An 18,016-nucleotide genomic window follows, 5' to 3' on the forward strand; every position below is an offset into this window, starting at 1 on the left:
ACGCAGGCTTTATCGTTTTCCTCCCTGGTCTTTAAGCGGCAGGAGGGCGGGGCCATGACAGCTGTGCTTTGCTTGAAAACCAGCCCTCACGGACAGTCCCAAGGGCTGCTTGGGACATGAGCCCGGCTACTGCTGGTCCGGATCTGCAAAACACGGGGCAGCTGCTCCTCACCATCTGGGCTATTTACTTACTCCTCGCAAAAACAGAACATCACTACCACACACACACACACACAAGACAGGCAAAATCTCCACTTGTAAACAGCTATTCTGGACAAAAGTATGATTCTATCTAAATCGCACTGCACATTTCCTGCAATCTCAAAATTTTAATTACTGCTTCTGAACTAGCAGTAAAATGTAATTTGGGAGTAGAAGGGGGTAGAGAGAGCAAAGAAAATAAAAATGGCCTGAGAGGAGGCAGACAATGAAAGCCCATACCCACACGTACATTAATGACAGCCTCTAACGGGCAGCAACACTGCCTCTTCCAGCCCCGCCTTATGTAACTGGATTTCCAGCAGAAAAACTCTCTCTGTGGAAGAGTTCAGCTAATTAGTCCCCTCTGAAGAAACCGCAGAGCCAACAAATGCTTTAAAAAAAAACCCAACACAACCCAAAAGAATTAGAAAAGAACCAAGCATTCTGGAATCCAATGACTCGGCACACAAAAGCTTTTCACAGCTCATCACCCCTCTCAAACCCCTGGCCAAGGCTGTTCCATTTCCTGCACATCAGCAATTCATCCTGAGCAATCCACAGGAGAGCCGCAATGTCTCTCTTTCATGTAGCCGAGTGTATAACTGGATGAAATGCTCTCCAGACTGACGGTTAATCTTCTGCACCCAAAGCTCAAGCTACCTAGGTCGGGGCAGTGTATCAAGACTTGTCTGAAAGTGAAAGATCGGTTCAACACCAAGTCCAGATGCAGTCCTCCTACTGGAGGAATTTGGCAGCCAAATTCATCATTTCAACCCCTGAGTTTTAAAGCTACAGGCAGCAAATTTGGAAGCTAAGTATTTCTAACCTCTGCTTTTGGGGGAAAAACATTTGGATCTATTTTTTGAAATAAAATGCATCCAAATGAAGGGTGATTGAAGTCTGTCCTCAAGAAGCCCTGGCAATGAGCGCCCTTTTCTGGTAGGTTAGGGCTCTGTAGTCTACTTGGAAGATGCGATATCCATTCATCATTCATGGCATTTCCCATTAGATGATGCCCCATATACGTAAGAAACAAATGTCATACTGGGTCAGACCAAAGGTCCACCAAGCCCAGCATTCTGTCTCTGACCGTGGCCAATCCAGGTCACAAGTACCCAGAAGGATCCCAAAGAACAGATCCAATATTTCTTGCTGATAACCAGGGATTAGCAATGGCTTCCCCAGGTCTACATGGTTAATAGAGGTTTATGGACTTTTCCTCTAGGAAACTGCCAAAACCATTTTTAAACCACGCTATGCTAACTGCTTTCACCATATCCTCTGGCAACAAGTTCCACAGTTTAATTGCGCACTTGGTGAAAAAACACTTTCACTGATTTGTTTTCAAATGTGTTAGCTACTAGCTTCATGGAGCTAGTGCTATTTGAAAGAGTAAATAACCGCTCTTTATTCCACACCACTCAAGATTTTATAGACCTCTGTATCTTCAGCTGTCTCTTCTCCAGGCTGAAGAGCCCTAACCTGTTTAATGTTTCCTCATAGGTGAGCCGTTCCATCCTCTATCATTTTGGTTGCCCTTCTCTGTAACTTTTCTAGTTCAGCTACATCTTTTTTGAGATGTGACAACAGAAGCTACATGGTCACACCATGGATCAATACAGATGCATTATAATATCCTCTGTTTTATTTTCCATTCCTTTCCTTATAATTCCTAGCATTCTATTTGCTTTTTTGACCACCTCCACACACACTGAGCTGAGAATATCAACATATTATCCACGATGACACCTAGATCCTTTTCCTGGGTGGTATATAGCTATAGTTTGGACTATTCTTCCCTATATGCATCACTTTGCACTTGTCCACATTAAATTTTATCTGCCATTTAGATTCCCGGTCCCTTGGGCTTGCAAAGGCCCTCTTGCTATCTCTCACACCTCAGCTTGTGATTTCATACCTTTGAATAATTGTGTCATATGCAAATTCGATCACCTTACTCATCCATCCCTTTCATAAATATATTAAAACGTACTAGTCCCAGTACAGATCCATGGGACATGCCACTATTTTCCTACCTCCATGGAGAGAAAGGACTATTCACTCTTACTCGGTTTCCTATCTTTCAGCCACTTACCACAATCGGACATGGTCTTCTATCCCATGACATTTTAATTCCTGATGAGTCTTTGGTATGAGACTTTGGGAAACACCTTCAGAAAATACAGATACTCTATACCAACCACCTCACCCTTGCCCACAAGTTTATTAATCTCTTTAAAATAATCTAACAAATTTGTAAGGCAAGATATCTTTTGCAAAATCAATGCTGGCTCTGCCCCATTAGTCTGTGTCTATCCAGATGGTCAATAATCTTAGTCTTCAGAATAGTTTATACCATTTTGCCTGGCATAAAATGTTAGATTCATCTATTCACCCCTGAAGCCCTTTTTTAAAATGGGCATTGCATTGGCCACAATCCAGTCTTCAGGTAGTGTGGCTGCCTCAAATGTATGATCGCCAGTCCAGTCTGATCCTCCCCCAAGAGAGGCACAGGCTGATTTACACACAAGGTGCCACCGCCTGATGGACTGCCATCAAGTTCTCTCTCATATCTATCCAGATTCATGCGGCAAGGCTGCCGGAAACTACAGTGCTAAGAAAAAAGGGAGCCTGTGAAGGAGAAATCACTCTCAAGCATGCAGACCAAGACAGCGTGCACAACGTCCCGTTAGGGAAATGTAGAGAGAAAAAAAAACAACTAAAGGAAAGTAGATGCAACTGCTCAGGGATGCTTGTTACCTATTACTCTGGTACAATAGGCAAGCCACTCTATTAAAGTTTATAGCTGTAAAACAATCCACTTTTCACAGAGTCCAGCAAGGCTAAACAGAAAAATAAACAAGTCAGAAAAGCGAAGCACTAGTTTAATTCACATAGGCTGGTCTTGTACTTTTTGGGTGCATCTGTGTCATGACACAGTTCCCATGGAGCTTCAGGCATGTGCGCTCATCCATTCTAGGACTGTGACTCAGCATCGAGCAGCAGCAGCAGCTCGATGCTGCTGCTGCTGCTCGATGCAAACACTGCTCTATGCATTTATCTCTTCGCCCGCTGACTCAATATCGACGATTCAAGGTACTCAGGCCCGATATTCAGCACCACTTAGCAGATAAGTGCCAATATATGGACTTATCTGGCTTAATTAGACCCGATATCAAGCCAAGCCACTGAATATTCTGGATAAGTTCGTCCGTCTAACTTATCTACCCGGTTAGCGTTTGAATATTGGGCCCTTCATCCCGGATACCTTTTAACAGCAGGGAATTTTACCGGCAAACATATTCGACCTGATGGCATCTCCCCCTTTTCAGTACAGCAGACATCGGTATTTAACTATTTCCAAGGTGAACTTGGCTTTTCAGGTGTTAAAGGAAGGAGCAACCTTATAATGTTCAACCTGCCTTTTTTTTTTTTTTCCTTAAACACCGCCACACATTTTTAAGACACAAGCTACTCAGTGTCTTATCACTTAATACTGCATGTGCAGTGACACATGGAAACATGAGGCAGGGCTACATTTCTGCGAGGGTTATTCTAGCACAACACCAGGCTTCTGTGCTTTCAGCTCAAACAAGGAGGCTTTTGACACACAGGAAAATCCCCAAGCCAAGTTCAGAAACCATTCAGTTGTAAACTGCGGAGCCCGACATCTTGTGTATAAAACTGTAAGGACAAAAAATGTACAAAATTAAAAATTAAAAAAAAAAGTCATTTCTTCTCTAGCAAACCATATATGGTAAGGAAAAACGAAAACAATGTACAGACAAAAAATGCAGAAGTTTCCACTAATGATCTGAATCACAGCCAGAACTGGAGAAAGCAGATAGATCTGCTCGCTCTCTCCTCGTCAGCTCAGGCACCTCTCCGAGACTGTCAAAAAGGTCCGACCGAAACGAAGACATTTCCATCTATGCCGAAATCCACAAACGCACACCCTACACTGCACGCAGCGGCAAAACCTTGCCTACACCGCAGGTCCAGAGACCAGCCAACTTCCAATCCAAAACCCAATCGCGCAGTCACAGGAGTGCAACCGAGAGGATCTTTTGCACGTCTGGGACTCCTGGAGAAAACGGTCAGTTCCATTCCCAAGCCCACTGATACACGAGGCGATGCTTGCTGTAGTCTTGCAAGCAGCCACTTCCCTGTACCCACGAATTTAATAACCGGGAAGAACACACACACACGGCAAGCCGGGTCAGCCCAGCCGCCTGGACATACAGGAAAATCCAGTCCATGTCACTACCTCCCCCTCAAGTAAGAGGTGGACACACGCAAGTCTTTCCGGCTAACATTCATTGATGGTCCCCGTCCTTCAGAAACTGGCCAAAACATGTTTTTCTTACGCTGTTCTACTAGCCTTGGCCACAAATTCCTTAGCTTCATTGTGCAGTGGCTGAAGAAATACTCTCTTTAAACCTGTCATGAAGTGGCCCCCTAGTCCAAGTATTATTTGAAAGCGTAAAGAACCTCTCCTTGTTAACTTGCTCCTCACGCCAACTTTCTTGACAAGTCGGCATTGCAGGATTATCTGCTTCCTTGCCATCCTGACATCTCCCATTATACATCACTCCCTTGTAAACGAGCTCGTCTTTCCTCCACACTCTCGCTCTCTCGAGCTCTAGGTTTATAAGAGTGTCGCCACGCAATGAAACAGGTATTGGACTGATCAATGCCTCTTTTCTGATATATCATATTCCTGTACGGACTGGGAAATTCCCAGGTATCCAGGAGCTCCCAGGAAGCCAAATAACAAGGGGCGGGGGGGGCAGTTAACTTTCCTAGAGCTATGCCCGCTGGCTCACCAAGATTTGCACACCCATCAAAACTCTATTCTCCTTGTGCATCCCCCTGGGAAGACCATCGCCCAAAAAAAAAAACAAACCCCAAATCTGAACCCTGGAGGGAGTAGCAAAGAAAAAATAAAACAGACAAAAAAAAAAAAACAAACAACATTTTTTAAAAGTTACCATCAGCCTTGAAGGATCTTGAGGATTAAAAAGCATTTCCTCCTCCACTCCTCTAGGCACCAAAAGGCCAAGGGAAGATTTGGAATGGATACAGGGTGCGCCTCCGAGTCTCTGAGGAAGCCAGTGCCCATCCAAGAGAGAGCGTGCTCTGGGGCTGGCGTCTGCTGACAAACAAGCAGCGCACGTGGAAGACCGCTGGGGTGGGGCCAGCACGTGAAGGGGAAAAAAAATGCAAAGACTGCCCCCCAGGACGAAGGGGACAGGTTAGAAACTAAATGGGGTGGCAATCAACGTGAACAAAAACAGAATTACGGAAAACAGAAGAGGAGACACAAAGAAACTAGAGGCAGAGGAGAGAGATGTCAAAGTGAAAACACAAAAACGGTTTGCCAAGCTCGGTTTTTTAAGCAATGTATGTGCTGCGGGCCTTTAACCTCCTGGATGAGCTGCACGTGGGCACCTGCTATGAGGCCTGGGCAGACCCAATTTACAGCTCTCTACCCACGGGGCACATCCACACCAGCAACTCTTGACACTAAATCCTCTTGCTCGATTCTCAACTTTGCCGCTTTCCTTTTTTGCCCCATTCCACAACCTGCTCCCCCCCCCACCTGCATGTTTTTAAGTAATTAGTAGCTGGGGAAAAGGACAAATAACGTCACCGACACATTCAAGCAAAAATTGTGCGGTTTTAATGGGAAATTAGTGCAGAAGGATATTTCCTGTCTGCCCAGAAATGCTTTTAGGCTTCAGCGCTACTCAGGATTTAAATGTAATGCTTATATTGCCATCACAGACTGTTGCCAGATTGAATGTTGTGCAGCGCTGAGGCAGACTCTGGTGCAGCATGCACAGACGTAAAACAATCAGGAGTGCTTGCAGCAGGATCAGAGGATGGCCTCAAGCCTCTGGCTTATTAAATCCAGTACAAACCGATTGGGTTATATGTTAAGTAATGAAGGGGAAGAGGACAGCCCTGTGGGTCAGCCATAGGCTGCATGCTACAGTGCACGTAGCACCCAGTGGCCGAATGGATAAGGCATCGGGTTCAAATCCCACCTGGGATGTTCCTTTATACCTTGTTAGAGCAGTTTGAGTCTGGCCTTAGAGAAACAAGGGAGGCAGAAAGTTTATACTGGTCAAGCTTTAAATGGAATAAAACACAGAGGTCAATATTCAGCACCACTTAAGCCAGATAAGTGGCACTGTTTCAATATTTGGTCGCATTCAGCAGCTGCCACTTTGCTAGATAACTATCTGGCTAAATAGTTCCCAGCTAAGTAAGGGATGGGGGCGTTCTGGGCTGTAGCAGATATTCAGCTTCATCCAGCAAAGTGGCCAGATAAGTTAGACTTGCTTTTCAGCTGACCTAAGTTAGCCAAATAAACTTATCCGGCTAATTGTAAGATAGCCAGGTATAAATCAGTGGCACCGCTGAATATTCTGCACCAGTTAGCCAGATATGTTTAACTGGCTTAACTTGCTCAACTGGACAGTGGCTGAATATTCACCTCAGGCTGACCTATGCAATTCCCCTGGCAGAGTACTCTATATATCATATCTATGCATGCAGCACGCTATCTCAACGCACTGCATCTGTGACCAAAATGCTTTTCCTGTCTCATCCTGTATGATTGTACTCATTCTGCCTGTTCATCCACCACCTGCCTGGTAATTCAGGAAAATAAAAAGGAAAGAAAACATGTCCGATTCTGGATAGGTTATTAAATGCACTGGAAATGCCCAAAGTCTGGAAGTCTGTAAAGATAAAACACACAGTGCTTAACCTGAACTTGCATCCTACCGCTTCATAACCTCCTAAAATAGTTCCAATCTGCATAAGCTGGGCATTTCCAATGCTGCAAAAACCAGTCAGCAAATGTTTAGAGTTAAGTGCTCAGAGTTATTTTGAGGTTCAAAGCTGCCCAATCTGCTGTTGTAGAAGATGCTAAGGAGGGGGGAAAAAAAAAAAAAAGAAATCCAGATCCTGAGAGCACTCAGCATAACTCGTGTATGTCTGCATATTGATCAACACGTTAAAAGCAAGAAAAGAGAGAGAGAGAATGCGTGAGCACTGATAGAACATGCACTTACCAAAATAATCAGCCTTGGGTTGGGCATCCAGCTCCTGCTCCAGACGCTTGGTAAGCGCTTCTAACTTTAATTCCGCAGCAGACGGCCCTTGATCCTGCTGTGGAAGGAGGGTCTGATACGGTAGCTTGACTTTTGTGGAAACGGGATTGTCCTGGTGCCCGTTACTGGGGGCAAACTCCACGGATCGATTACTTCCGCCCCCTGGCAGGGAGACCTGGGGAGCATGACATATGTACTGCCCATGGGTAGGCATACCAGCAAGCAAGCCCTGCTGAGGTCCTGCCCCGTGGCCCCGTGAGGTGCTGGATGCTGGGTAAAAAGCGCCCGACCGTGGTCCCTCTGCACCGCAGGACAATGGGGCGGGCACCGAACTGGACAGGTAAGACTTAGGGCTCCCACAGTACAGTGACTGGGAGTCAGGGCTGGGTTTGTTCACCGCGTCAGAGGCCTCCCTCTCAGGCCTGGTCTTCACTCTCACTGGGTCACAATGATTATGGACTCCTGGGCCAGGCCGGGCTGTTGGAGATGAGAAAGAGGACGATCTCTGGTGTGGAAGTCCTGTTTGTGCGTCACTGAAACTAATAGAACAGGACATGGGGTCCAACGTGTTTGAGACAGAAGATGGCCTCTGGCCTGCCGGTTTCTGCTCGTAGCTTCTACTGTATTTGTTCTTCTCAGTTCCACCCTCCTGGCTTCCAGCAGCACTCCCGGCAGGCCTGCTGGGCTTAACCACAGGCTGATGATGCTGGTACGCAGAATCAGCCTCCTTTTTCACAGGACTTCTCGGCAGCTGAGGATTGTAAACCATGTTGGGATGTGAGTTCTCAACCCCGAATGTCGGGTCAGAAAACATGTCTTGATTTCCTCCCAGCCAGGGCTGCTTGCCTGAACATCTAGACGACCCGTCCGAGGATGAGAAAACTGTGTAGCACTGCCGGGATTAACCAAGACTGCTCCCGGGTACCTGTACTGCCCAGAGAGCGATGCATCCCTCAAGCCATCACAATGGATGGCGTCGTTGCTGGCTCTTCTGTCATCATGAGACAGTTTAGCTCGCTGCTGCCCCTCAGCCGCTGCACGCTGTTGGTTTGTGAATGGTGCCTGGGTGGCGCTAACCAGGCCTGGAGATGAACCAGAGGCCAACGGTAATGAAGCCAAGGGAGGCTGGCAGCACTCTCCCCAGCTGGCCATTTACCACCCCCCTGTGGCTGGGGTCGGAAGCTGCTGCTGGGGGCTTACCGGAACCAACACCGCCATTTAAAGGGCCAGAGTCTGACATCAACAGGAATTCTTGCTGTTGCTGCTGCTTTTGCAAATGGATTTTAGCCATTTTGGTGGCAAAAACCCTTCTGGTCTCCTCAAATTCTGGGTTGTTGCCGCCAAGTCCCTTGTCCACTCGAAAGAGCCCATCCTTTGAGGCTTCATACAAATTCAGATCTTCAATAAACTTACTCGCCTCTAGGCCCAAGTCGTCACATCTGTCCATTTTTGCGTTACCTCTTTTTCCAACAACCTCTGTGATTCGCAAAACTGTAAATCCCAAGATTAAAGTGAAGACAAAATACCCAGAACACTGAAATTGGTTTTCTCTTGGGATAAAAGAATTGTGGTTACTGTCTGAGTCCGCCTGGGTAAGTCGATCCAAAGAGGCGGCAGAAGAGCCTACAGCAAGCTTTGCTCTGAAGAAGGTAAGTCACAGTTCTGAATTATTTGTATCCTGGACTTTTAAGGAAAAACAAATTCAGGCAGGTAAGCGTCTACGGGCTGCAGGAACAAAAGGAAAAAATATAAAAAGGAATGAGGCTTCAATTCAAATCTGCTGCTGAGGCTCCTTCAGTGATTCCCGCTGACGCTGCTCCGTCTGCTCACCCAGGTAAGAGCTACGGTCCGGACGGCTGCCCACTGGCGAGAGGCGACCTGGCTTTCTCCTCCTCCGCTGATCTATACCCGGAAGGGGGACTGGAAACTCCCTCTGGTCTTCGGACTTCCCATCATCTCCATTCTCCGACTCCCATCTGTTTTCATCACAGACAAGCAGACACATCGGATCAGAAAAATCAGAAGGACATTCAACGAGTCAGGTTGGCTAAAAAAAAAAAAAGGCTGACTGAGCTTAGGACAACAGGAACGACTTAGCTGGTCAATTCTGCAGGACTATCGCTACATAAGGACAATGAAACTTAGTAGTTTTCAAAGCCCCCTGACCCCCTCCCCCCCTCCCCTAATATATAGTTTATTGCTGTGCTTGGCATACAGGAACACCTCTTCTCCATGACTGACAAAAAGGACCATTCTGTCCTCTCTCTGAGCCTCCCTCCCCTCTCCCCCCCACATCTAACGAAACCAATGATGCACAAGAGCGCCATCCATGGGAGTGAATGCAGAGACTCCCCTGCAGGGAAGGAATGATGACGCAAGCCCCCAGAAAGAGAGTCCTTCCCAATTTACACTGTGTGGAACAAAAATTACCAATGCCCCTTTTCCAATTTGTTTTTAAGTCTCCTTTTTGCCTGCGCACATGACTGGCCCATCTATTTACTGGCATTAATCTTATCGCACTGACCCTTATACAATAAACTGTAAGGGGTGGGGGAGGGGAGGGGGGAGTCTCTTATCCCTGGGAGAGTATTCATGAGAAGAAAGGCTTAAGGTTATAAAAGAAAGATAAACCAACTGCTGAGCGCAGCAGCCATTGTCGCCCTGGCAGCAGGCTTCTCTAGGCCTCAAACCGGCTCTAAGCAGTCCATTGGCCTGACTGAAATGACGGGCAAGAGGAGCTCACTAGAAGGACTATTTGTTTATAAAGTCCGTCCTGCTTCTCCTCTTCCTTTTCCAAGAAGTAATAATTGTGCTATATCTGCCCAAATGTGCTTTTGGGGCCGGTTCTCTTTCATCCACATTCAAGCTTCCAGACCTGTCTGTCAGGACACCACACTGCCAATTCTGACTTTTGCTGGGCTGTGGAGCGGGGGAAGACTCTATAAAATCAAAGCCTTCATTCATGTTTGCCAAGGCCCCACACTTCTCTCTCCTTTGCCCAACTACAGTCCTTGGCCAGGCCGCACAGACCCGAGGCTCCCTCCGGAGTCGCACGCGCAGGCGTTGCTATTGTGGTGCACTGGCTGGGATTCCCTCTCTCTCCCCCCCCACAGCCTCTGCCAACCCAGCTCTCCCACACAGCACTGCCCCTGGACCGGTCCCCTCCCCCCACCCCTTTATTAAACAGGAAAAGGGGGTTTCCCCTCTGGTACCAAAATCACTCTCTTTCAAAGTGCATTTTTTCAGCAAAGAGTGGCAGTTTTCATCAGTTTTTAAACTTTTAGACACTTAAGGAAAAAAAAAAAAATACGCCACCACATTTTTGTGATGATTTGCTGTTAAATGATAGGTTGTCAGTCAGCTGCAGCAACTGACGAAAATATTACAAGTATATTAGAAGTATATTCGCTTCAGATATTCTTTTACACTGGTTTTGTGCTTTTGGTGCAGAAGAGAAGCATTTTCAGCCTAGTTTCCTGCAGGGGAACTGGTCTTTCAAGGTCATCCTCTCTGTCTTTCTCCCCCTATAACCTTTCAGTTCTTCATCCAATTTCATTCAGATTTCTGCCGTATGCATTTTGGCAGACATCGACCTCTCTTTTGGCGCCCTTTTTGTATTTTAAATGCCTCCCTCTTTGCTCTTCTTTGTTTGCCGTCCGTTCCATTATTTTTCTATGCCTTGATGAGACATCTAAGATCTTTCACTATGTGACAATTCTTCTTTAGGTAGATGACATTCTTATTTATTATTCTCTGTTCGGTTTTTTAATTTCCAGATAAATGCTTCACATAGCTTTCTTTTAATTTGTGGTGAAGTTCCGAGGGCCAGAAGTGAAGTAATCAGTTACCCCATAACATTTTGAATCTTTACATGTATTATTTGACCACATGTGATCCATATGTGCTTCTGTTTGATTCTTCGTTTCATAGTAAAGTGGAGGGTATGGGGGGGGAGAGGTTGGGGCTTATTACTTATTGGGTAAACTTGAAATGTATTTGCACGATTGACTGTGCTGTCTTTGTTGCTTGGCTGCTTCAGAGTCATGCATGTCATGCTTATATTGTTCATTTTTAATAAACAAAATCTCAAATATAATGTGAAGTGAGGTATTTACTATTCTACTTCTATCTATCCATTCTTTCTACCCGCTTGGTATTTTACCCTTCGCTTCCCCTCCCATTTATCTTTCCACGCCTCGGTTATTTTCCTGTATTCTCTTCAACGTGCAGTACCTTTTGTATACAACTTGACAGTGTATTTTCCTGTTTTCTTTCCTTTTTATATTTTTTGTTATCCTTCTCAAACTATTGCCTTACAAGTTCCCCTTCAACCCGTGGTGAGGTTTTTTTTTATCATCTTTTCTCTCTTGCTGGATTATCTGCTGTTTATGGTTTCTTACTGCCTTATTTGTCCTCATGTTCAGTTATTTACATTTCTATTTTTAGAAATGTTTTTGGCCCCTCCTGATGCAATTCTCGAAACCGTGGCCCATGTCAGGGAACCGCTAACTCTCGCTGTGTTTTAAGTTTCTCTTCATTATTCTATTGAATAAACGCCTTTTGTGAACAGCACAACTTTTGTGGGCAGTGAACAATATATCCCTTTGCTTAGAGCTCTGAACCTTTAATAGAAATACATATTAAATGTCCCAAGATGCCATGGGGCAAAGCCAGGTCCTGATAACCTTGTAACCCTAGATAACTGAAACACTGAGGACATATTTATACCCAGCGGATAAAAAAAATGCCTGCCTGGTGCCTGCCACAAGCCAGTGCAGCAGGCCCAAGCTCAGGAGACATTGCCTCCCTGCCCACACAGAATAATGGCTGGAGGAAAGGGAAAGGAACAAAAACACAGAATGAAAAACAGCTAGAAAAAAAAAAATAGACAAAACAAGCAAAGGGAAAAAAAAATCAAAGAAAAAAAATGTTTACCCTGGCTCTTAAGTTTTCTAAATATTCTTCCACATCTCTTTACACAAGAGCTAGGCAAACTTTCTGTAAACAGAGATACATAATATGGGCAACCAGGACTCATGGCTTCTCTCTCGCGACTCCTTATAAACACACCATCTCAAGAAATAATACACAGAAACAGCTAATTGTAATGTCAAAAGGCCACAGCTTTAACAACATACAAATCACCACAGCCACACACAATCACCCCCAAGGATACATCCGCCTCACCCCAGCAAGATCTTCCCTCCACAGGCCACCAAGCCTGTAACTACCAGCGGCATCCACCGCTCAGCAGGACCCCCACCACAGCCCAGCAAGGGATCCCAACCATGTGACTGAACCCATTCACGATTCCTTGACATCAGCACCCCCCAAAATAGCCATGGCTCTGGTAACTCCACCACAGGGAGGGCAGGTGCAACCTACACGGCCCCCTCACCCCCCCAAAACAAAAATGTGGCCCAAACAACCAGCTGAAGGACACAATCCAAGGCCTCCTGAATAGAGATGTGCATTCTTTTATCACGAATTAGGCAATTTCAACGAAACTGCCTAATTCGTCGTGGTTCGGGAGACCCGAACCCCGAAACAGATTTTCCCCGAACTTCGGGGAAAGGGGGGAGGCACATTTAAAAAAAAGCCCACACACCCCAACCCTTCAATTTTACTTTATTACAACCCCCCCCCCCCCCCCACCATCCCGATCCCTCCCCAAGACTTACTAAAAGCCCTGGTGATCCAGCGGGGGGTCCTGGAGCGATCTCCTGCACTTGGGCCGTCGGCTGCTGGTATTCAAAATGGTGCCGATAGCCTTTGCCCTTACTATGTCACAGGGGCTACCGGTGCCATTGGTCGGCCTCTGTCACATGGTAGGAGCACAATATGGCACCGGTGGTCCATTGCTCTTACCATGTGACAGGGGCTGACCAATGGCACCGGTAGCCCCTGTGACATAGTAAGGGCACCAGCGCCATTTTGATTCGCGGTAGGCCCGACAGCCCGAAAGGGAAATATCGCTCGCGGAACCCAGCTGGACCACCAGGGCTTTTAGTAAGTCTTGGTGAGGGATCAGGATGGTGGGGGGGTTTGTAATAAAGTAAAATTGAAGGGTTGGAGTGGTTTTTTTGCGATTCATTTTTTTTTCCCCGATTTGTTTTCAGACTCGTTTTTCCCGATCCGCGGCACCAAAAAACGATCCATGGGAAAATGAAATTTTTCTACGAAGCGCCCGAACCGAAATCAGACCTGACATGGAAAAACTAAGCTCATCTCTACTCCTGAATGGTATTATTAAATAAATCAGCACCTATCCCAGAAAGTTGCACCTCATCCTTGCCGTAAAGGCCAGGACAAACATTCCAGGGCCAAACATGCGCCACCATGCGCATTTAACCAAGCACCAATCTGTCTATTCAGTTTACCCCTGCTATGACCCCAAATCTTAGAACCCAGACAAACAGGCCTTGGAATAATTGCCAACCAACCCAAAATCGTGCCAGGCATACCAGCTGTATACATTTTATCCATAACCAGCAATATAAAGAAATCAGCACCAGACAGATTTAACAAGAATTTTAAACAAACTGCAAGACCAAAGGTGAAACCATTACATACAGTACACCCCCAGTGACAGATCTGAGGCCATATGCAGTCAGTATTGCACTGGGACCACTGCTTTTTAGCATATTTTTAAATGGCCTAGAGATGGAAACCATGAGTGATAGGTGATCAAATCTTCTGATGATACAAAATAATTCCAAGTTCTATATCAGAAGAGGATTGTGAGAAATTGGAAGAGAACATAAGAACATAAGAAAATGCCATACTGGGTCAGACCAAGGGTCCATCAAGCCCAGCATCCTGTTTCCAACAGTGGCCAATCCAGGCCATAAGAACCTGGCAAGTACCCAAAAACTAAGTCTATTCCATGTTACCATTGCTAATGGCAGTGGCTATTCTCTAAGTGAACTTAATAGCAGGTAATGGACTTCTCCTCCAAGAACTTATCCAATCCTTTTTTTAAACACAGCTATACTAACTGCACTAACCACATCCTCTGGCAACAAATTCCAGAGTTTAATTGTGCGTTGAGTAAAAAAGAACTTTCTCCGATTAGTTTTAAATGTGCCCCATGCTAACTTCATGGAGTGCCCCCTAGTCTTTCTACTATCCGAAAGAGTAAATAACAGATTCACATCTACCCGTTCTAGACCTCTCATGATTTTAAACATCTCTATCATATCCCCCCCTCAGTCGTCTCTTCTCCAAACTGAAAAGTCCTAACCTCTTTAGTCTTTCCTCATAGGGGAGTTGTTCCATTCTCCTTATTTTGGTAGCCCTTCTCTGTACCTTCTCCATCGCAATTATATCTTTTTTGAGATGCGGCGACCAGAATTGTACACAGTATTCAAGGTGCGGTCTTCACCATGGAGCGATACAGAGGCATTATGACATTTTCCGTTTTATTCACTATTCCCTTTCTAATAATTCCCAACATTCTGTTTGCTTTTTTGACTGCCGCAGCACACTGAACTGACGATTTCAATGTGTTATCCACTAGGACGCCTAGATCTCTTTCTTGGGTTGTAGCACCTAATATGGAACCCAACATTGTGTAATTATAGCATGGGTTATTTTTCCCTATATGCATCACCTTGCACTTATCCACATTAAATTTCATCTGCCATTTGGATACCCAATTTTCCAGTCTCACAAGGTCTTCCTGCAATTTATCACAATCTGCTTGTGATTTAACTACTGTGAACAATTTTGTGTCATCTGCAAATTTGATTATCTCACTCGTATTTCTTTCCAGATCATTTATAAATATATTGAAAAGTAAGAGTCAATGCTGGGGAGCTGCCAGGACCTTGCGAGACTGGGAAATTAGGCATGCAAGTAGCAGATGACATTTAACGTGGCAAGTGAAAAGTGAAGAGGGAAGAGCATCCCAAATTATAGTTACACAATGCGAGTTTCCATTTTGGGAATGATCACCCAGGAAAATGATTTAGGCATCATAGTGGATATGTTGAAATCCTCTGTTCAGTTTGCGGCGGCAGTCAAGAAAGCAAATAGAATGCTAGGAATTATTAGGAAAGAAATGGAGAATAAAACAGAGAATATCACAATGCCTCTGTATCGTTCCATGGTGTGACCTTATCTTGAGTATCGTGTGCAGTTCTGTCACCTCATCTCAAAATAGATACAGCAGAATTAGAAAAAGGATAGGGGATGGAACGATTCCCCTATGAGAAAAGGCTAAAAATATTAGGACTCTTCATCTTGGAGAAGAGACAGCTGAGGGGAGATGTGATAGAGCAGGGGGTCGGCAACCTTTATGGCTGAGAGAGCCATGAACGCCACATATTTTAAAATGTAATTCCGTGAGAGCCATACAAGACCTACCAAATTAATTTACTACAACCCCCTACTCTCCTGACGCCCCCCACAAGACCTGCCAAAAGTCCCTGGTGGTCCAGCGGGGGTCCAGGGCTCGCAGACAAATCTTTAATAAAAAAGTAAAAATCTAACAAAACCCTCCACCCTCCTGACGCCCCCCAAGACCTCCAAAATTAATTTACTACAACCCCCCCCCCCCCCCAAGACCTGCCAAAAGTCCCTGGTAGTCCAGCGGGGGTCCAGGAGCGGTCTGGGAGCGATCTCCTGGACTTGGGCTGTCGGCTGCCAGTAGTCAAAATGGCGCCGACGGCCCTTTGCACTCACTATGTCACTGGGGTCGACCAATGGCGGCGGTGACATAGTGAGGGCAAAGGGCTGTCGACGCCATTTTGTTTACTGGCAGCAGACGGCCCTTTGCCCTTACTATGTCACAGGGGCTACCGCCGCCATTGGTCGACCCCAGTGACATATGAGGGTAAAGGGCCGTCGGCGCCATTTTGACTACTAGCAGCCAACAGCCCAAGTCCAGGAGATCGCTCCCAGACCGCTCCTGGACCCCCGCTGGACTACCAGGGACTTTTGGCAGGTCTTGGGGGGGGGGGGTTTGTAGTAAATTAATTTTGGAGGTCTTGGGGGGCGTCAGGAGGGTGGAGGGTTTTGTTAGATTTTTACTTTTTTATTAAAGATTTGTCTGCGAGCCCTGGACCCCCGCTGGACCACCAGGGACTTTTGTGCAAATTCATTGAATAACCAATTGTACCTAAACATGTGAGATAAATGAAATAAGGAAAATAAAAATAAAAAAATAATATCCAAAAAATTGAATAAGGAAATGATATTGATTAAATATACAACAGGGCATTATCTATATTACTGGAGCATTGAGAAATAAAAAATAAAAAATGAAAAATGAATCATGAATCATGAAAAATAAAAACAAAATAATAAAACATAGAGAGATGAATAAGAAGAACAAAGTGAAGATGTGAAAAAGGAGAACTGTCTAAAAAACACGCAATAACTCACAGAAAACTAACAAAGGAATTGATCAGGTATAATAAAAATCAATTAAACAAACGTGAAAGCGAAAAAGTGTTATTTTGAACAATTGTGAAATATAGCTGACCGTGCACACTCAAAAAAACATTTTTTTATTTAAAATCTTTATAGAAAAACGGATAAATCTGTTTCGTTATTCAGACCATCAGGTGTTAGAGTATTAAAATTAAAAATGTATCTCTGTTCCAGCTGTAGAAGTAATAAATCAAAGTCACCTCCTCTCTGATTTGGTAGTGGTTGTTGTATCACACAGAACCTATAATCTTCAAACTTATGATTTTTAAGAATTGAATGCTCAACTAGAGGTTTAGCCAGTACTGATCGATTAATGTTGCTTCTGTGTTCAATTATTCTTTTATTTAATTCTCTAACAGTTTTTCCTATATAAATCAGATTGCATGGGCAGAACACAGCGTATATAACTCCCTTACTTTTACAATTCGTAAAGGAAGTCAATTTAAAAGCTTTTTCTTTCCCTGGTATATTAAAAAAAGATGTCTTCAAGTTAACTTTGCACACTGAGCATGTCCCACAGGGACGATGGCCAGGTGGTCTTATATCTTTGTTACGTTTGACAGGTAAGGCAGATGGAGCTAGTATGTCTTTGAGATTCTTATCTCTTTTATTTGCGATCATTAAATTTTTATCTTTGAAAGTACTTAAAACCTGTATAATTGGCCAATGTTTCTTTAAAATAGTGATGATTTTGTGTGACATTGTCGTATAAGTAATTGGACAGATAATACGAGATAAGGTTTTTTTCTCTTTAGTCTTTAAAAGTTCGGAACGATTTTGTTTGCAAGCCTTCAAATAACCTCTCTCAATATGTTCCTTTGGATACTTCCTCTCACTGAATCTGGTTGCCATTTCTGATGCTCTTTTTTCAAATATGGTGTATTCAGCACACAGTCTACGTAATCTCAAAAATTGAGAATTCTATATCTTATTGATAAAAATAGTACCTTGGCAGCGTACTTTCTGCACTTTATTCTACACTTGCGCATTTAGTTTTACATTGAGCTATCATTTTCGTTACACTACACATCACCTTTTGTTTCTATTACTCTGTTTTCAATAGGTAATTTTTGTCTCATCTATGTCACTTATTTCGAATAGCGTCCTTATCTGTGATAGCATAGTCGATATTCCATTGAGAGGAGGCGAATGCTGTTGATTAATACGTACCTGCTGGTTATTTCTACATCACATTATTTGTTAGCACGGTTAAGTTCACTTTATTATTTATCAGTTGCACTACGTCCATTCGGTTA

At 44.6% G+C, this 18,016-nt stretch overlaps 1 protein-coding gene across 6 annotated transcripts in view; it reads right to left on the reverse strand.

Moving 5' to 3' along the window:
* LIMD1 (LIM domains containing 1) overlaps positions 1-18,016 on the reverse strand; it is a 136,256-nt gene that overhangs the window by 88,199 nt on the left and 30,041 nt on the right. For 5 of the 6 annotated variants that reach the window (XM_029589474.1, XM_029589469.1, XM_029589468.1 and 2 more), the window contains one exon: positions 7,287-9,301. In XM_029589474.1, the coding sequence (XP_029445334.1) occupies positions 7,287-8,139 (853 nt within the window). In that variant the 5' untranslated portion in view covers positions 8,140-9,301. The remainder of the gene's footprint in view (positions 1-7,286; positions 9,302-18,016) is intronic. The other variant, XM_029589473.1, reaches the window with a different exon arrangement.

The sequence above is a fragment of the Rhinatrema bivittatum genome, chromosome 2 (genome assembly GCF_901001135.1).
Source record: "Rhinatrema bivittatum chromosome 2, aRhiBiv1.1, whole genome shotgun sequence".
NCBI lineage: Eukaryota > Metazoa > Chordata > Amphibia > Gymnophiona > Rhinatrematidae > Rhinatrema > Rhinatrema bivittatum.